The sequence below is a fragment of the Hordeum vulgare genome, chromosome 3H (assembly GCF_904849725.1).
Source record: "Hordeum vulgare subsp. vulgare chromosome 3H, MorexV3_pseudomolecules_assembly, whole genome shotgun sequence".
In the NCBI taxonomy this organism is placed as follows: Eukaryota; Viridiplantae; Streptophyta; class Magnoliopsida; order Poales; family Poaceae; genus Hordeum; species Hordeum vulgare.
Window position 1 is genome coordinate 559,819,943 of NC_058520.1, and position 17,306 is coordinate 559,837,248.

Sequence of the window (17,306 nt, forward strand, 5' to 3'; positions counted from 1 at the left end):
ACTGGAGACATGCAATTGGAACAATATGGTGGTTCTATATAATATGGCTTCCCGAGTGAGCCGATCATCAAACTAACATTCAGTTCAATTTTCATCATATCATAAAAAATGCAAAAAATAGCTACAACAAATTCTGATATCTTTGTTGAGAACTATACAATAAATTCTGATATCTTTGTTGAGATACCAGACCTATCTTAGGCTCTAGCAAAGAGCATAAAAGCATGGAACATAGTGTGTGTTCTTGCTGGCTGTGAATCAAACAGGGTTGAGGTCTCTAGACAAAAGTTTGAACCAGCTGGACAAAAGCATGGAGTGACTTACTATAGCAATCTTGACTGGCTCCGAAAACCCGTGCTTCTTGTTGTTGTGGATGGCCTTGAACAAGTCGATCGCAGACAACTCCTCACCCTTACGCTCTTCTTTCTGAAATGTTTTTCAACAAAAATCAAAATGTTATTCAGCAAGAATCAGAAATGTTATTCAACGAGGATCAAATGGTAATGTCTCTAGACAAAAGTACTCACGGTGGCAAAAATGTGTGTTGTGTAGTGCGTGGAACCAGTTCTCTATTGGTACATGACTTTTTCTTGATTCATCTTGTTCAACACATAGGTTTCCTACAAAAAAGCATACTGTCAGCATGATCTAGCATTAGCATATCATGTGCAGAACATAAATCAGCAAACAAAGCATAGAAAAACCTTGTGTCTTGTGGTAGACCACATCTCCACCAGAGCTTGCCATTCACCGTTGGTCAGATCTGGCACCGGAGACTTGATGCTGACTTTGTTTGCTGCTACGATATCAAAATACTTCTTCTTGATCTGATGGCATCTGTTCTTTGAATTTGTCTACAGAATATCTTTGCACGCGGTCTTGATCGTCTCCGAGTCCGTGTTCATCTCAAAATTTTCCTACCAAGACAATAAACAAGGTAGAAACAACATTAGTGATCATACATAGGTGTAACAGAAAATAGATAGCACATTAATTACAAAAAAAGTAACTTACAACAACTTTCCCAATGTAGTCCTCCAATAGACTAGCACTTTTTTTGTATTATTTGATGCGAGGAAGAACCGACATATGGCTTCTTGCAACGATTCCACACTCAGAAGCAAGCTTTGCTTCCTGCAAAGGCTTATCTGGACGCTTCATCCCTTCGGTAATTTGGATAGGCATCTTTGTACCAAGCGACCTGGTGATTTTCTCTAGCCCTTTGCCCTTTCTAAGTCTAGGCTTGGTACTCATTGCATCTCAGAATGAAATTGAACTCGTAAATTAGAAGAGAAATCGACAAATGTAGGAATGGTTCTGCTAAACAGGTAAGCATACATGATCACTTCCATTTGGAAAATGCACTAGTAAAAGAGAGCATTGCAAAGGTGAACTTGTGTGATTGAAGCAGAAGCTGTTGTTCTTCTTCACTGATGACAACATTCCTGTCAATAGAAGGTGCAACAGGGCTGAGGTCTAGGCAAACATTTCCTCTTCCATCCATGCGGAGAGTGGTTTCTTCATCCACGGGCGGAAACTCATCACCCATTTGCACCGAGGTCTCAGATTCCATGCACAACGAACTTTCATGATGGTCCGTTGCAGCTTCCATCTTTGCTTTCTGCCTTGTGACTCTATGAGGGGCAGGTTCATCAGGTTCTAGGATCCTCTTTGTTTGTCCTGGAGGTGGGGCCATCACCCTTCCTCGAGGCAATGCAGCAGATGTTTCTGAGCTCTCCCTCTTCTTGCCGGCTGTCTTCTTAACACCAGGCCTCTTCATCCTAGATTGCTTCAGTGCCTCGTATAAATAGCACGTAAAAAGCATTAGATCACATGACAAATATGTGAGCACAAGGAAACACAGAGCATACAAGAACCCCAACCCTCCAAGCAGAGACCTTAACAGTCTTGTGCACTACAACATCATCCACTTCCTCTCCATCAATAACTTCATCCTCCTTAGAATTGTACTCTGGGTCATCATTGATAACTCCACTACCTTCTTGAACCTCATTAGTTCTACCTTCTTGTACATCATTCGTTTTTCTAAGCATTGACGTTATTGCACCGATGCCAAGGGACTGGAACATCCGATTGTTCCTCATCATATTTCTAGCCCTATCCTTCTCATACTCGGTGAGAGGCTCTTCTTTGCATGGTAAAGGAAACATAACTATTAGGTGAATGGTTGGAATGCATGGACATACCGCCAACCATATCTTATGAGATTTTATTATCATTTAATCCTAGTTATTTGGGTAAGGAAGACAAACAACACACATGCACAATTAATCCAGCTTATTCAGATTGCAGCAATACATTTCATTTAGCATATCAGGACACATCTTTTATAAAACTGACAATATAACCACAGGGAGCAAGTTGCGTACCAACGATTGGTGACCCAAGTTATTAGTCCCGGTTGGTGACCCGGAACTAAAGGCCCTTACCAACCAGGACTATAGCCCTGTTTTCTACTAGTGCTCACATTTAATGTGTTTTGATGCTAAGAGTTGTATCATATGCATAAATACTCCTTTTATGCCAAAAATATAAGATGTTTTTGCAATTTAAATTAAACCGCAAAAACATCATATATTTTGGTACGGAGGAAATATTTATTTAGATAAAAAGTTAATATGAATTTTCTTGGTTGTGGTCCTAAGAGTTATATCGAGATAAAGATATGACAATTCTCTATTCCCTCACTAAATGCAGTGACTCAAGATCTTTGCTTATGTTTCATGATTAAGATATGGTTCAACATGGAGCAGTGTAACTGCCCTTCATGGTGGAGCTATGCGTATGTGCTCACATTTATAGTACGGGTCTCGCATACAACCTTCCTATAGAAATGCTATCAAATGGTTCAAGGCATATACAGTAACATGAGGGTAATCACAGTGCATCGTATCTTAAGCTATATCTTATACATTAAATATGTATTTAGATACAACTTATCCAATGGCTGCATCGTATCTTAAGCTATATCTTATACATTAAATATATATTTAGATACAACTTATCCAATGGCTTGCATCTTAGTGTTGTATGTAAAAGTACCATCACTCAGTGCGCTTTGTGCGAGAAAAATCATTAGTTGTCTTGGTTCCCATGCTAAGATTTATATCTAGATTAAAACGCAGTCAAACTCTAATTCTTTATTAAATGGGAAGAACACTAAATTTTTTAGAGTGTAAGCTTTAGATATAATACATATCGGAGCACTGGACTGCCCTGAGAAAATCATAGACAACTTAGAAAAACAACACTAGCTGGCGTTGGATCACCCCCAAGCTTACTAGTTTGGTGATCAACAACAATGGCACACGATGCATATAAAAGAATACTCGGGTCGGTCTGCTCGTGCCTGTTGCTGTTCTACACCACACCACACCACACTACACTACACATTGCACACGACATTGCTCTTTGCCTTTCTCCTCTCCAACAACTCTCCCCGGTTATCATCAGCAGCAGGATTAATAAACAAGCGTTTTGGTCCAGAAACGTCCAAGGAACGAGCACAAACCAGCAAAGCGCACGCCGCCGAGGGCCGGCGGCACGAGCAGCAACCACCACCCACGCCGCATCTCTAATTAAAACCGGCGCCGGTGGCGACGACCAACCCCCCCTCCCCCTCCCTCGCTAAGCAAAATCCGGCAAGTGAAAAATTCTCAACCTCCGTCCGCCGCGTCAAAGGGGGCGAGCGACCGAGGAGACCGGGAGAGTGCGCGTAGAGGAGAAAGATCCATCCCATCCAAAATACTCCTCCACCTCCACCTCCACCTCCACCTCCACGTAAAGCTAGCTGTATTCCTCCTCCTCACCACCACCACCGTCACCACCACGCACACTCCACACCCCCTCCCCTCTCTCCCTCTCCCTCACTCTCTCTCTCTCTCTACCTTCTTTCTCTCTCTCTCTCCACCTCTCGAGATCTGTCACGGACGCGGAATTGAGCTCGCTTCCCCCGTGAGGATGCCATCTTTGCGGCGTCCCCGGCGGCGGGGGCTGCTGCCGCTGCTCATCGCACTGTTGCCGATCCTGCTCGCCTCCTCCTCTTCGCGCGCCGTCGACGCAGCTCCGGCGTCCACCGCGAGGAGGCAGCTGCACCAGCCCTTCGTGCCGGACCAGTCGTCCACCGCGCCGCCGTCGCAGGCGCCGCCGGGCCCGGCGCCGCCCTTCTTCCCCACGCTGCAGGCGCCGCCCCCGCCGCCTGGGACGCCGACCGCGCCGGAGCAGCCCACGTACCCGGCCCTCGTCCTCCCCAACCCCAGCACCCCAGCCGGGAGCGCCACGGCCGCGCCCTCCGACGGCGGCTCCGGGGGCAAGGGCTCGTCCAAGAGCTCCTCCAAGCTCGTCCCGGCCATCCTGCTGCCGCTGCTCACCGTCGCCGTGCTCGGCCTCTCCATCGCCTTCTTCTTCAAGCGCCGCCGGACCAATGCCGGCCGCGGGGTCGGGGGCGGGTGCGTCGGCGGCGGGGAGAGCAAGTTCCTGCACCCGGAGCGGGCCAGCCTCTTCGCGCGCGACGAGTTCGGCGGGAGCGGCAGGGGCGCGCCGACGACCACGGCCGCGTCCACGGCCCCGTCCGCCGAGTTCCTCTACGTGGGCACCTTGGCCGGCAGAGAGGACGGCAAGAGCAGCGACACGACCTCGTCCGGGGACGAGGTGTCTCGGAGCTCCGGCGGGTCGCCGGAGCTCCGCCCTCTGCCGCCGCTGGTGGGGCGGCAATGCGGGCCGGCCGGGAGCAGGAGTCCTGGCATCGGTGGGTCCTCCCCGTCGTCCGGGGACGAGGAATTCTACTCGCCGCGAGGATCGTCCAAGGCGTCGGGCTCGCAGCGGACGCTCGCCGCGGCGGTCCAAGCCGCCGTGGCCGCGCGCGACCGCTCCAGGACCCCCTCGCCGGGATCGGCCGTCAGTACGCCGTCGTATCCGTCTTCGCCCGGGGCGACGATGTCCCCTGCACCTTCCTCCCCGCCTCTCCTATCCAGCCCCGGCCAGTCATGCCGCCGCTCCGCCAAGGCAAGATCCGAGAGCGCGCGCGACGTCTTTGGCATGCCACCGACGCCTCCACCCCCACCTCCTCCGTTCGCGCCGACACTTCCACCGCCGCCGCCTCCTCGCCGGAAACCGCCATCGCCATCGCCACCGTCCTCTCCACTCGTGAGCACGCCGCCAGCTCCCAGATCCGCCACCGACACCATCTCAAAAAACCCATTTATCCAGCCACCAGCCCCACCGACAAGCACGCGCGGACAACCTCCTCCGCCTCCGCCGCCTCCTCCACCACCGGTGGGCTACTGGGAGAGCCGCGTTCGCAAGCCGGGCGCATCGAAAGAGGCCATGTCGCCGGCGCTGTCTCCGCCGCCCCAGGCCGCCAACCTCAGGAGCGTTCCACCCACCGACGCGTTCCCCGGGCGGCTGCAGGACAATGCGGGCCACGGCGACAAGTCCGAGGAGACCACGCCGCGGCCGAAGCTGAAGCCCCTGCACTGGGACAAGGTCCGGGCCAGCTCTGACCGAGCCATGGTGTGGGATCAGCTCAAGTCCAGCTCATTCCAGTGAGTACTCTGCCAAATTTCCATCTTTTCTCAGTCCAAAACTTGTTCTTCATTGCTTTGCAGTTTGCTGATGTGTTTTGCTTCCAATTCTTGTAGGGTGAATGAGGAGATGATTGAGACGTTGTTCATCTGCAATCCCGCGAATGCGGCGCCGAAGGAGGCGACAAAGAGGCCAGCGCTGCCGACGCCCAAGGCGGAGAACAAGGTACTGCTGGATCCAAAGAAGGCACAGAACATCGCCATCTTGCTGCGTGCTCTGAATGTTACCAAGGAGGAGGTCTGTGAAGCCCTCTGCGAAGGTGAACTAGACTAAATTCCTAAATTTGAGACGTTTGCATCATTTCTTGATGAACTCTATACTGCATTGTGTTGAGAATTTGAGATGTTTGCATCATCCAGCAGCCTTCGCTAATATGCTTACCAATTTGCTATACGCCTGCTCTACAGGTAACACACAGAACTTTGGAGCAGATTTACTGGAGACTTTGCTAAAGATGGCTCCTACCAAGGAAGAGGAGATCAAGTTGAGAGAATTCAAAGAAGAGACATCTCCTATTAAGCTTGGCCCTTCTGAAAAGTTCCTTAAGGCAGTTCTTGATGTGCCTTTTGCTTTCAAAAGAGTAGACGCAATGCTTTATATTGCTAACTTTGAATCAGAGGTCAAGTACTTGAAGAACAACTTTGAGATCCTTGAGGTGAGCATCATTATTTTCCTAGCACCTCCACTTTTACTCACCACCGCTGCTCTGTTTTGTTAGCTAAATGATCATTCTTCGTTTGACAGGCTGCTTGCGATGAACTTAGAAACAGCAGACTATTTCTGAAGCTACTGGAGGCTATTCTCAAGACTGGCAACAGGATGAATGTTGGCACAAATCGGGGCGATGCGCATGCGTTCAAGCTTGACACTCTACTCAAATTGGCCGATGTCAAAGGCACCGATGGCAAGACAACCCTTCTGCACTTCGTCGTGCAGGAGATAATACGAACAGAGGGCTCTCGTCTCTCTGCAAGCAACCAATCAACGCCAAGAACTCTCGCGAACCCTCTCCGGGATGAGCTTGAGTGCAAAAAGCTTGGCCTCCAAGTGGTGGCTGGCCTCGGGAACGAGCTCAGCAGCGTCAAGAAGGCGGCGGCAATGGATTCCGACGTGCTAAGCAGCTATGTTACGAAGCTCGCAGGAGGAATAGAGAAGATCACCGAGGTGTTGAGGTTGAATGAAGAGCTGAACACGAGGGACGACGCATGGAGGTTCCATGACACGATGCAGAAGTTCTTGAAGAAGGCCGATGACGAGATCCTCAGGGTTCAAGCTCAGGAGAGCGTTGCGCTGTCCCTCGTGAAGGAAATCACCGAGTACTTCCACGGCGACTCGGCGAAAGAGGAGGCCCATCCTTTCAGGATCTTCATGGTCGTCAGGGATTTCCTCTCGGTTCTCACTGAGGTGTGCAGGGAGGTCGGCAGGATCAATGACCGCACGATCGCCAGCTCCGTGCGCCATTTCCCCGTGCCCGTCAACCCGATGATGCCGCAGTTGTTCCCGAGGATTCACGCGTTGAGAGCTGGAATCTCCGACGACGAGAGCTCGGTCGCGTCGTCGCCCTGACCCACATTAGTCTGCCAATAGAATTTTTCATGGATTATCAACGGGGAAACCAGACCTGACAGAGGGCGGGCACTACAGAAGGACAACTCAACAGGGTGGCAGCCGGGGTCAGAGCACCCCTGGCACCAGAACTTCAAACCAACTAGCACCGGCATCTATCCAACATGCCATATGGCCATGGCGTCAAGCTCAGGTGAGTTGGAGGTAGCTGAGCACCCCCTAACACCGTGCCCGACGACTCGCCACCCGCACGGACACCGATGCCGGCGGGCCTGTTCATCTCTTTCTTTCCTAACTTTTTGTACCTGTAGATTATAGAATGTACAAGATTTTTGCAAATATTTATTCCGATATATAAGAAGGGACAAAAGGCTTTAGATCAGATATTATCAGAGGAGGGAAAATAAGGAAGCAGTTCATGTATGTATGTATGTATGCCGTTTTAAACATTCTGTACATTAACATGGAGCAGTAAGTAAACCAGATGTCGAATTATTCGTCGCCCCGAGCAATGCTGCAACAATTCAAATACATGTTGAGTAGTAAAATGCAGCAGTAACAAATTTTGAAAAACTTTGATGAATCTGCACAGCTGTGTGTGTGTGTGTGTGTCTATGGTATTGGTAGCTGCTGAACTCGGATGGAGCTGAGAAAGACAACAAAATAAGAGCATGAGATGAGACTCTGGTCTGGTGGTGGTGCCAAGAAACAGAGCAGAGCACTTATCATGATGTTTTGGCATCACATTCCTGCCTGCACAAATGGTCCATAGCATAGCAGTAGTGCAGGGCAGTACCATACACTAGCTGCTGTGCCAACCACTACTAGATGAAGCCAGAGACTTTTTACCAGAGCATGAACTGACATACTTTCATCTGCAGTAGAAGAATGGTAGTAGTAGTATCTACTGCAGGGCAGAGCAGAACTGCTGTAAGCTTGAGAAGAACTTCATCTTGTACCGCAGAACCCACTGAGCAGTTCATTATGGATGGATGAATTGGGCAAGAGGTGCAAGAAACTTCCAGTTTGAGCATCTGCAGCACTGAGCCATGCTGGTTAGCAGTAACAAACTGGGCATTTCATCTCATGGCCATGTGCTGGGCTAAAACAAACCATGGTTTTCTATGGGTGCGTGCAGCACGTATGTAGCATGGAGAGGGCAAAGACCAGGGTGGGGGTGGGGTGGTGGTTCGGGTGGCCGCTATCGGCAGGTCCACACCCGCATGTGGGCGGTTGCGCTGGAGCTGGATGGGTGCTGCATTGTGATTGTGAGCATGCCAATGCCAATGCCATGCATGGCTCGTTTCACTGGCTGTGGCTGCCTTTCCTACCAAACTCCTCCATTCTTGCCGTATTTCACCCACATGGCCTCCTTTTGTCTCCTACACTAGACGCCCATGCATGGCATGGCATTGAACCAAATTATTGGCACCCTATTGCCAGTAGAATGATGCCTTTGCCTTGGCCTGCAGGCATAGACACACATGGGCATGGGATGACTGATTCGGCTTGGCTGAGCAAGTCAGTTGGTAGCATAGGCCAAGAACCAACTATGATTGACATTTAAGAAGCACGGGCCAGTCTCAGGGAGAGTGGAAGAAGAAGAGGTTGAAGATGACACTGTTGGAGATCTGGCCGGGGTGGTGGCTGGAGTTGGAAGGTAGGGGAGGACCCAGCCATGGCACGCATGCTTGTGCTGCAGCAAGATTCTATCCAAGACCAAGTAAAAGGGTACGTAGGCACTAGCTAGCTAGCTAGCTAGCGTGATTTGGGAGTGACCAACAACAGCACAGTGCAACAACTGCATGCAGTGGCCGGCACTTGAACCGCTGCCCAAATCTTGCCGTGCTGCCGGTGTTCCATGTAGTAGTACGTACAATCATAGTCGCATGAGGAGCCGCACATGCAGGTGACTCGTGCTGCCCTGCCAGTGATGCATCCTACATCCTATGGATGCGCTGTTGGCTGTCCTGTCAGAGATTTGCCTTTCAGTTTCAGCTTCTTGGATGCTTTTGCAGTGAGCTCTTCGGTTACTCGGTGAGCTTGAGCTTGAGCTTGAGCTTGAGCACGCACGCACGCACGCACATTATTATGCAAAATGTGCTGTTTCACCACGTGAGGCGGGAGATGCCCCCACGAGGCCAGGAATCGTGCAAAGCTGTTGCTATGATGCTTCGTTTAACGTTGAGCCGCCGTGGTAAAGTTGCAAAACTAGTACGACTATCCCTCCCTTCACTTGTCTATAAGCCACCCTTACTTAAAGGCAGGCAGGCGGGCAGGTACGTGCTGCCCCCCTCAACGGCTCGATGCTTCTGACGAGAGGAATCAATCGCGCCGATGCTGCTTTCAGAGCGCAGGCAGGAGACGGGGGGAGTTGGGGAACACGTCTGGCTGAGCCCGCCGGTGTGCTCCCGTTAGGCAACATGATGGCACATGTTTTTTTTTTTTTTTTTTTGCATCAACTCGCGATTGTTACTTGTTGTCACCCCTCCGGAGAACCTGTCACGGCCATCGCCTCGCCACACTTCGTCTTCTCCGTCCCCCGGCAAGGCAAACTTCATCCTCTCTTCTCCCCTACCACTGCCTGCCGCCACCTTCGGCTCGCCGGAGATGGGTGAAAGAAAAGGAAAAGAATGGGGCACACAAAGGCAAAGGAAAGAATGTGATGATGAAGAAAACCATCAAAAGTTCAGGACCAGCATAACACTCACAGGGATGCTGTGATGAACCCCTCCCAACGGCCTCATTCTCACCCCAAAGCCATGAGGGAATGAATGCAACCAACGGCATTGCGCCCCCGGAGAGCGATCATCGCGGCCGGCCAGGACAGGGTACCATCAAGAATAGGCCGGGCTGCCCCAGAATAGGGAAGAAAGCGGCCCAATAGCCTCCATCCCATCCATGCTTTAACCAGCTCTTTTATTTTTATGTATTTATGTGACATGTCACTTTGCCCTCCACCAATCATCCAAAGTTGAAAGTGGTTTTGGGTGGGTCTACCCTGTCAGAAGCAAGTTCCTCCTGTGGACAACTCCAGAAGAACAGAACAAATTTTCTGGTGACTTGCAATTGCTTACTAGGAGGGCATATGAAGGCCACAAAATACAGGACTAACACAGCAGCAGCAGCTAAGTAGCACACATACATAGCTGTAGCAGTGTTGGCCGACATGAACTCACAACTTATTAGCAGAGCACTCTGGCTCCTTAAACATCCGTTTGAGCAATCAATGGATCAATCACGGCCGTATAGAAGGGCATGTGAGATGGGTACAATTTTTATTCAGAGCAGATACAGCAGCAGTCACAGCACGATACAACAACAACGACGACGGCGACAACAACAACAAGGAAAACGACTACTCTGTAATGTTCATTTACTTGCTGTGAGATGGCTCGGCTCACGCCGTCTTGGTTTTCGACAGGTGTGAGAACCACGTACAGGGCTGATGCTTCGGAATGCCCCCAAATCGCATCCCCGTACCAAACCTCTCTTGGTGTATCCTGTATACCACTCAAAGTTGCCCAGGGAATGACCATCCAGACTATCCACCAACGTCAGTGCCATCCCTGCGGCAAAAACGTTAGTGGCATCAGTCGCAAGCACAAATTGGTAACTGCTTACTGCACCAACATCAACGAGAATATAGCAACAGAGATAGCACTGGTTCAGATTAGATTGTGCGAGTTATCAGCAGGGTGGCGTTAACTGACGTGGACCCATCACATACTGCTAGGGATGTTAACTCTTTAAGCATTCATTTGAGCAAATGTTGGATCAGTTGTGTACGGTGTCAGGTTTGTGGATAGATATAGCTGCTACGAAGATACTGTGAATACTGGATAGATAGATATGGCATTGATAGAAACAGCTCCAGTACGATTTAAGCACCTTGGTGAATGCAGGCTTAGTTTGTGTCAGGTTTGCTGTCAGGAGCCTCGCCATTCAGGAAGCGGGAGAACCACATGGCTGATGCTTTAGGGTGTCGGGAGAGCCCATTCTTGTAATCAACATAGACAATCCCAAACCTCTTGGTGAATCCCATCGCCCACTCAAAGTTATCCAGGAATGACCATGCAAAGTATCCACGAACATCGGCACCATCCCTGTAATGCCAATAGTTACCAAAATTAGCAGCATCACTTGTTTTGGTTGTTTTTGTTACACGGTGATAGTTATGCGGCAAACAGAAACAAACTTACTTTATTGCTTGTGCAACTCCACCAACATATCCTTTGAAGAAATTAACCCTCCTTGTGTCATTTAAGAACTGATCAACTGGTGCTGATGGATCATCTTCGTCATCCATGCCTACAGAAAGTAAACTACATGAGAGCATCATCCATATACAAGAGTTGGGATTTGTGCGTTATTTTGGGCTATATGGAATACCAGGAACGACATGATTTTTAATGGCAAGAACTTCAACAATTTTTTGCAGGTCATATTTCGAGCGACATCCTGAATCCGTACGTGGTCATTACTCAGTCATGCGGACTCCAGGGAGCTTATGGATATTGGGTGCAACCGATGGGAGACGGCCGCTCGGGTTATCTTCAACCGGTTTGGATGGCGTGCTAATAATAGGCTAGGTGTATAGGCATCGTAGTCTGCTGTTAGTTACGCCGGATGTGGCTTTTTCATATCAGATTTTTATTTGTTTTCTCAAGCTGCAGAGCTTTGTGGACCTCAGACATTTTTTCGAATTATTATAAATAAGATGGCCGTATGCATCGATTGATGCAGAGGCCGGGGGCTCGTTTCCTCCTTTAAAAAAATAATAATATATACAAGGTTGGTTACTTAATAATTTAGTTAGCAAATATTACATCACACACAAAAAAAAATGCTAGCTGGGCACCAAGTAATGGAATAGCGAATTCTTATTTTCATATTAAAAAGTTACTGTATCGCATTACATGCATGCCTGTCAGTTCTTTAAACTTCAAAGTCGTATTCTGTGGCAATACAATCTCAGAAATCCATTTTGTAGTGTGTTTATCTTGGCAAGCTATTTTGTAAATATTCTGTGGCAGTACAAACTCAGGAATCTATTTTGTAGTGTGTTTATCTTGGCAATCTATTTTGTTAATATTTTGCGGCAGTACAAACTCAGGAATCTATTTTGTAGTGAGTTTATCTTGGCAATCTATTTTGTCAATATTCTGTGGCAGTACAAACTCAGGAATCTATTTTGTAGTGTGTTTATCTTGGCAATCTATTTTGTCAATATTTTGTGGCAGTACAAATTCAGGAATTTGAAATTCTGCACAAATATATGTATCCAAGAGAAGATAAAGAAGGGCTCCCTATGGATATTCCATAATTTGACTAGCACACACAGGTGGAATAAATAGCTTGCTGAGGGGTTGTCTGATCAAAACAAAAGAACTCTGAACTAAGGCAGTACAACAAATTCCAAGTTGCACAGTATAACAATTCTAGAAAAGATAATTAAACTGGAAATAAAACAAGTCAATCCAGATAATCTAATGTGAAGTAATTGCTATTTGATTTAATCATTCAACCAACATATGCAGGAAATGTGTCAATTTCAAATAATGTAAGCAGATATGCCATATGTGCATTAGAAACTTCAAATATATAAAATGCATCATTAAAAATGTTAGAAGCATGGAAGCCTTACCATTCTCTGTTATATATATTATTGGATTTTCATATTTCTTTACTATATAGTTAATTGTTTTCCGAATGCCCCAAGGTACTATTAAAAGCCACTCAGACGCGGCCTGCACAAATATTGAGATGAAATGTTAGGTGAGATCATTGGAGCTACATGAATGGACAGTGATCAAGTATTTACTCTTTCACCAACTGCTTCACCGCTACTCCATTTGTCTGCCAAAGGGGAATAAAGTGTCAGCATTACGATATTAATATGGGGATAGGATAGCTTGCAAGGGGCGCAGAATTTTCAGACCAAACTTTAGCAAGAAAAGTAGTTCTGCCTTGCATGCCTATATTGATTTACAATTATCCAAGAGTAAGATGACACAGAAGAGGTAAATAGACTATGGCTAGTGGAGAAGGGCTGTTTTTCCTGATCAGCAAGGTGAAATACTTCTGTCATGTCTGCTGTCTAGGTACTACAGTTTTTGTAGATAACCCTGCGTTTTTCAGGTTATGCTGCACTTGTTTTCACCAAAAAAAAAAAAGTCTTTGTTAGATGAAGGCATGAAGCATAGTACTACCTGTTCTATCTATTTGTTGAACCTGATAAAAATGGATCTCTTCTGGTTGTGGGTTCGGCTGATGACCAATGATTCTTGATGTATAGTGATTTAATCCAATAAAATCAATTTTGTTCCTCATCAATTCACGGTCTTTCTCTGAGAATTTTGGAAGATGTTCACCCACTCTCTGGCGCATGCTTTCTGGGTAATCACCAAAGTATATTGGGTCCAGGAACCTTCAAGAGAAGCAATTATGATCAGGATATATGCATACAGTTGTATCATAGGCTTCATGAATCTGAATATGAGTCAACATTATACAACTAAAGTACAGGAAGTTACACCGAGTGGAAACTAAAATATATGTTTTATGAAAAAGGGTAACAAATATAGGGCACTTTTATGTATTCCCTGAATAGGTGAGCATAATTTTTACCATCCAAGTTGAAAGTCAATGCGCCGTGCTGCAGCAGCCTGGTCTTCCATTTTGTCAGACATTGGCTCTGCCCATTCACAATCAATAACAAACCCTACTTGACCACCTTGTTTAGCCTATAATATGTAAATCGTCAGCAAAACAATGGTATTACAAACAAACTGACGATGATACTTCAAATGGAAACTTAACAGGCCTTGAATTTTCTTCTGTAGACATCAACAGCAGCAGCATGAGCTAAGATCTGGTGATGACCAGCCAAGAAAGGTTCAGCAGATACACCTTTACATAATCCAGGAGCGAATATTCCAATCCCATAAGCATTGATGCATGTTTGAATAGGTTCATTGATTGTTATCCAATGCTTAACTCTATCTCCAAAGTTTGCAAAGCAAGCTTCTGCATATAATGCGAAGTACTCTCTGAAATTTTTTGACAGCCAATACAATCAGATATAGAAACACCAAATTAAATGAGAACACTTTGCCGGGGGTCTTTGTCCCCCTTCCCGAAGAAAAAAACAGAACACTTCGAAATAAAGCTGTATTCTTAGATAAACATGCCATGTGGTATTTTGTGTTGGCATTTAACTATATTTAAAAATTCAGAGTCTAAAGTTAAGATGCCTGCATTGACTTACACAATCTTGTCTGAAAGCCAACCCCCCATAGTCCGCTGAAGATTATGTGGAAGATCCCAGTGATACAAAGTTGCATAAGGCTGAATACCTGAAGTCAGGGCAGATGGGTGGTGAATTTTAACGCTTCAGATGGGTGGTGCATAACTAGATGAATAGTAACTTTGACATTAGGTATATCATGTGGCACCTTTCTCAATCATGAAATCTATAAGGTTGTTATAGAAAGCAACTCCTTGCTCATTGATCTCTGTCCCTAAGCCATCTGCAGAAACAGTAAACTTATAAACTCAGATGAGGTATGGAAGATAAATGATAATAATAAACAAGATGCACATATCGAGGGGGAAGCTGGAATTGCGGCGACACAATTTGGAGATGTATTAATATGTGAATCATGATCCACCAATTGAAATGTACCAGGAAATATCCGTGACCAAGATATGGAAAATCTATAAGCACCAAAACCCAACTTGGCCATGAGCTCAATGTCTTCCTGTACCCAAAGAGTTCACACAAGTAATTAGGGATCTAGGAAACAAGGTAAGATTGTACACACGTATGCATCAAGGAGACAATCTCTCTCAAGAAAGGCAAAGAAACACTTTATTTTACAAAAATATAATAGTAATGCGATAGCTATGACAATAACAACACCTTGTATCGATGGTAATGATCAACTGCAACCTCTCCAGAGGATCCGTCTAGGACACGTTCTGAAAAGGCATTTTGATGTCAAATCTAAGTTAAGTTGATATATTTGAAAAAACTAAAGTAGAATGCAGATGAGACAAACCTTTGTTATCTGTAAATACATCCCATATGCTATCGCCTTTGCCACCTTCATTTCTCCCCCCCTCGATCTAGATAGTAGAGGGGAAAAAACAAGAAGATTACTTCATGGTTATGATACATCTAGTTTTAGACAGAAGGAAGGAGGATAGATTCATAGATCACAGAAAACCTCCTTTTGTTTCTTTTACTTGGAACCAAGGAGAGAAAACTGGTGAAACCTAATTTTTTTCATCTAACTGACTAAACCTTCCACACAAAATTCTAACAGTATGATGATTATCTCTTTCCTCTTTAAAGTGGAAAACATCTGTTTCTTAGCTTTCCTGTGTAGTTCTTTCTGTTCACGTTTTTTGCTTTTGATTTGCTCTGTTATTTTGGTTTCCCTCAAAATTTGCTGCTCTGTTTTATTATGTTTTGCTTCGCCTTTTGGCGGGCTGTACTCTTAACGCATTTTTTGTCGTTTCTTCTAATACAAAATGGTGTGTGTTTCGACACATGTCTGAGAAAAAATAAAAGCGGAGAACATTTACGGCAACATATGGATGGAAAATCCCCTATCCATATCTCCTTTCTCAATTCAATTAAGTTTCTCTGCCAGCAGGGGGGGGGGGGGGGGGGGGGTGGAGATCATTTCCTGTCAACCTTTCTTTCCCGTGTATATTCCTTCCTCTCCAATTAAATATATACCGCCTCCATCTACAAATAGTGCTCTACTTCTGAGTTCTGACTACTTTGTACATTCACAACTACTTTCCGATTCTCCATTCCATAGATAAATTTTAATAAAGATGACTGTATGCATCGATTGATGTAGAGGCCGGGGGTTTTAACCTCCTTCTCCCCAAAAAATAAAAAATCCTTAGATAAATTTCCCTAAGTATCAGTATTAAGTCTGTCCATGTATTGCCTCTGTATGTCTGCAGCCAAAGAATTTAATTTGTCGATCACTTCCCACTTGGCCACCTCCCTTTTTTGATCGAGATGAGATGGATTTGCTAGAGGGGAGGGCGTTTGGTTGAACCGCATAAAAATCAGATTTAGGAGCCGCATAAATTTGCTATACATCTATTTTTTTGGTAAAAGCGGTGTGGCTGTTGGTCAGTCACTGTCCTGCTTATTTTTTCAAAGACAAGTCGCCAACAGCAGGAAGCGAGCGCAACCAAGTGAAAGTACAGGGCGTCGTTGGCGTGGGCTACCGGACGAGGGCGACGCGTTGTCACAGCGTGGAAGCAGGAATCAGCAATCGGCGACCCACCGGCCACCGCCACCATTCACCAACCTAGCTAGACAGGGTAGTACTGTACTCTACTACTCCGTAGCTGCTAGCACTAGTATTAGTGCCGAGTGGCAGCCTGAACGGACCTGGTAGGCGGAGGTGGCGACGCCGAAGACGAAGCCCTCGGGGAAGTCGGCGCGGGTCACCTCGCCCGCCGTGCTCCCCATTCCCGGCGAGGGGGAGAGCGGAGCAGGCCTGGTGCTGAGCTTGAGGTGATCTCGATCCGGCGCGCCGCGAGCGTGGGTCGTGGGCGGGCGAGAATTTGGGGGGAGTCGGCTGATGGAGGCTCGAGTCCAGCCGAGTCGAGTCGCGTAGATATAGGGGGAGGGTGGGTGCGCCCGGCGAGCGAGAGAGCGGCCGCTGTCGCTCTGATGTCTCTGGGTGGCTCTCTGTCAACGGCGTCACGGTACGCGTGAAGAGGAGGCCTCTGCCGTCGGGTCGGGCCGGGCCGATCCGTCCGTGTCATTAGGATTGGCTGATCGGTTTGGATCTGGCTTCCACCTCCGACCCACCAACTCCATACGTGTCCAGTCAACCTGGAAGCAGTACTGGAACACTGTTCTCCATTTTGAGAAACTATAACACTATTTCGAGCTTGTGTTAGCACTTAGCGCATGTACCTTTAGGCCGGGCTTGGGATGGTTGTATTTCAATACGGGGTATTTAGTTTACATTTGTATTTTAAGCAGAGCCTTAAGCATCTTCAATGCTGATCCTTAAATTTTGACATACATCCAAACCGCTTAATCCACATGTATTTGGTCATCCAACACGTTTTTGTATCGATCCACGGGTCGG

The 17,306-nt window shown here is 47.0% G+C and overlaps 2 protein-coding genes across 2 annotated transcripts; one reads left to right on the forward strand and one right to left on the reverse strand.

Annotated features, from left to right (window-relative positions):
* Positions 1-3,833: 3,833 nt before the first annotated feature.
* Positions 3,834-7,593, forward strand: LOC123445059 (formin-like protein 1). The gene is made up of 4 exons (XM_045121984.1): positions 3,834-5,564; positions 5,661-5,863; positions 6,012-6,259; positions 6,349-7,593. Exons 1-4 carry the CDS (start codon positions 3,982-3,984, stop codon positions 7,168-7,170), a joined length of 2,856 nt encoding a protein of 951 aa, XP_044977919.1. The 5' UTR covers positions 3,834-3,981; the 3' UTR covers positions 7,171-7,593.
* A 2,743-nt stretch (positions 7,594-10,336) lies between these two features.
* On the reverse strand, positions 10,337-16,932 carry LOC123445060 (beta-glucosidase 4). Its single transcript, XM_045121985.1, has 15 exons — positions 16,595-16,932; positions 15,234-15,300; positions 15,095-15,153; positions 14,858-14,933; positions 14,628-14,702; positions 14,441-14,528; positions 13,997-14,222; positions 13,801-13,916; positions 13,383-13,600; positions 12,995-13,029; positions 12,818-12,920; positions 11,373-11,481; positions 11,062-11,276; positions 10,500-10,739; positions 10,337-10,465 (listed from the first exon to the last, which is right to left on the reverse strand). The coding sequence occupies exons 1-13, from the start codon at positions 16,673-16,675 to the stop codon at positions 11,078-11,080; spliced, it is 1,452 nt and encodes a 483-aa protein (XP_044977920.1). The 5' UTR covers positions 16,676-16,932; the 3' UTR covers positions 10,337-10,465; positions 10,500-10,739; positions 11,062-11,077.
* Between the last annotated feature and the right edge of the window lie 374 nt (positions 16,933-17,306).